Source organism: Nycticebus coucang, chromosome 15, assembly GCF_027406575.1.
Source record: "Nycticebus coucang isolate mNycCou1 chromosome 15, mNycCou1.pri, whole genome shotgun sequence".
NCBI lineage: Eukaryota > Metazoa > Chordata > Mammalia > Primates > Lorisidae > Nycticebus > Nycticebus coucang.
In genome coordinates, this window is record NC_069794.1 from 67,208,449 (window position 1) to 67,211,441 (window position 2,993).

The 2,993-nt window shown below is 40.8% G+C and overlaps 1 protein-coding gene across 1 annotated transcript; it reads right to left on the reverse strand.

The window, feature by feature from the left end:
• Positions 1-349: 349 nt before the first annotated feature.
• Positions 350-2,346, reverse strand: LOC128566463 (60S ribosomal protein L27a-like). Its single transcript, XM_053563323.1, has 2 exons — positions 2,251-2,346; positions 350-802 (listed from the first exon to the last, which is right to left on the reverse strand). The coding sequence occupies exons 1-2, from the start codon at positions 2,344-2,346 to the stop codon at positions 350-352; spliced, it is 549 nt and encodes a 182-aa protein (XP_053419298.1).
• Between the last annotated feature and the right edge of the window lie 647 nt (positions 2,347-2,993).

Below are 2,993 nucleotides of genomic sequence, written 5' to 3' on the forward strand. Positions count from 1 at the left end.
CACTAAGCAAGACACCACCATGTGCAAACACAAACACAGCTGTGAGGCACTGATATACCAAGGTTATGAAACCTTACTGAGTTGTTTGTACAGTGCTGCTAATGTAAGTGCATAGTGGCAAGTTCCCAAATGTAATTGTCAGACCTCATACTCTTAGAATTGTACAGATCTAGATATGATAAACAATGAATTATTTTTTAAAGTACCACTAAACTCATGGTAATTTGGGGTATTAACTATATATTTTCTCAATTTATACATTCTAAAAGGACACTAACATTTTTATGATATTTTACCTTTTTTTTTCCACCAGGAAATAGCATTTAATGAACTTCCCCTACACGTGGCTTCAAGCCACCAGGACACAACCCCCTCCAATACCCTTAATCTTCTCTTCAGCTCTTCTGCTAGAGAATTTGGCCTTCACAATGAATGGCCGCTTTGGTTTTCCCTTCCCCAGAACTTTGTAGTAGCCTGATCTTATTACATCAGTGATGGGAGCAACTCCAGTCTTGTTTTTGGCAGCATTTACCTGTGTCTGCTCATGGACCAATGTCCACAATTTATCAAGGTTGACAGTTGGGCAAAAGCTCTGGTTCCTCTTTAAGTGGTAATGCTTCATACCAACTTTCTCGAAGTAACCTGGGTGATATTTATCGAGGTTGATCCTGTGAAGATGCATGCCACCAGCATTCCCTTGGCCTCCTGGGTGCTTCCTGTGCTTGCTGATATGGCCGTGGCCATGGCTCACATGGCCCCAAAGCTTCCGGGTCTTCCTCAGTCTGGATGGTATGTCAGCAGCCTAGGCAAAAAAGCATGATATTTTACTTTTTAATATGCCAGTCACTGTTCTAGGTACTTTAAAAATATTAACTCAAGCCTCAGCACCAGTAGCACAGTTGTTATGACAACAGCCATAACACCAATGGTGGCAATTTGAACCCAGCCTGGGCCAGCTAAACAACTGCAACAACAACAACAACAAAAAATAGCTGGGCATAGTGGGGGGCACCTGTAGTCCCAGCTACTTGGGAGGCTGATGCAAGAGAACCACTTAAGCACAAGACTTTGAGGTTGCTGTGAGCTTTGATGCCACAGCACTCTACCCAGGGCAACATAGTGAAACTCTGTGTATATATGCATATATATATATACTCATTTAATTTCCATAATACTCCTATGAATTAAGTACTATTACTATCTCTGTGTTACAGATAATAAAACTCGAAAAGCAAAAAGAGTAAGAGACATGCTAGGGGTCAGGTGTAGTGGCTTATGCTTGTAATCTTAGCTCCCTGGGAAGTCAAAATAAGAGGATTGCTTGAAGTCAAGAGTTGGAGACCAGCCTCAGCAAGAGCACAATCCCATCTCTACAAAACAATACAAAACTTAGCTGGGTATGGTGGCCTGCATCTGTAGTCCCAGCTACTCAGGAGGCTCAGGCGGGAATGTCACTTGAGCACAGGAGTTTCAGGTTGCAATGAGCTATGCTGACATCACTGTACTCCAGCTCAGGCAATAGAATGAGACTCTGTCTAAAAGAGATAGAGAGACAAGGAGAGAGACATGAGGTCACGCAGCAAGTGGCAAAGCTGGGATCTGAACCCAGAGTTTGGATCCAGAGTCTGTGCTCTTTACATTGGTTATCCTGACTGTTTCAAAACAAAGAGGCATCTTCATATACTCAAAAACAACTGGGTACCTCTGACCTAAAATAAAAAAGGACTTCAATAAGTTTGTGGAAAAGTGGAATCAAAGATAAAAGTTAAAAAAATTAAACTTTATTTCTCAACATAAGCTCCCTCAAGGTCAAGACACTTTTGTAAGCAATGATCCCAGCCATTTAGTCCATCCCTAAAGAACAAAATGTCCTCAGAATTTAAACATGTCATACCAGTCTTTCTTACAATATTAAGTGAAGAAAAATGGGTGCCTTTTAAAGATTTTTTTTTTAAGATTGAAAAATAAAAAAATGTCAGAAGGAGCAAAATCAAGACTGTAGGATGGATGTCTAATGGTTGTTCATTGAAACTTTCACAAAATTGCCCTTGCTTGATGAGATAGAGAGACGAGGAGAGAGACATGAGGTCTTGCTCGATGAGAAGAATGAGCAGTAGCAGTGTCACTACAGAGAAGGACTTTCTGGCAAGGACTTCCTGGGTATTTTTCTGCTAAAGCTTTGGCAAACAGTCTCAAAACACTCTGATAATAATTATATCTTATTGGTTTTTTGCCCTCCAGAAAACTGACACACAAAATGCCTTTAGCATCCAAAAAACTCTTGTCTTGACCTTTGCTATTGACCACTTTGACTGACTCTAGACCACTTCCAGCAAGGGCAGCCATTGCTTTGATTGTGCTTTGTTTTCAGGATCATACTGGTAAAGCCATGCTTCATCTCCTTTTATAATTCTTCAAAGAAATGCTTCAGGATTTCTTGATTCCACTTATTTAAAATTTCTGTCAAAAGCTCTGTGTTTTCTGCAGTTGATCAAGGCACAATGGTCTAGGCACCTATTGAATGGAAAATTAGTTCAACTTTAATTTTTCTATCAGAACTGTGTGGCCTGAACCAATTGAAACGTCTGTTGTGAGGTCAGGAGAGGTGGCTCACACCTGTAATCCTAGCTTGAGCTCATGGGTTTGAGACCTGCCTGAGCCAGAGATAGACTTCGTCTCTAAAAATAGCTGGGCGTTGTGGTGGGCACCTGTAGTCTCAGCTACTTGGGAGGCTAAGGCAAGAGGATCACTTGAGCCCAAGAGTTGGAGGTTGCTGTGAGCTATGACATCACAGCAAGGGTGTCACCCTCTACCAAGGGTGACAAAGTGAGACTCTGTCTCAGAAAAAAGTTTCTAATAAAAACAAGATAATTTTTTAGTTATCATTTCCTGGCCACACATCCTATCACATCCATCACCCTAAAGGTGGGCACTCTCAATATTCTTAACTATTTCTTCTGTACTTTACTTCCATATTTTAAAATAATCTACAT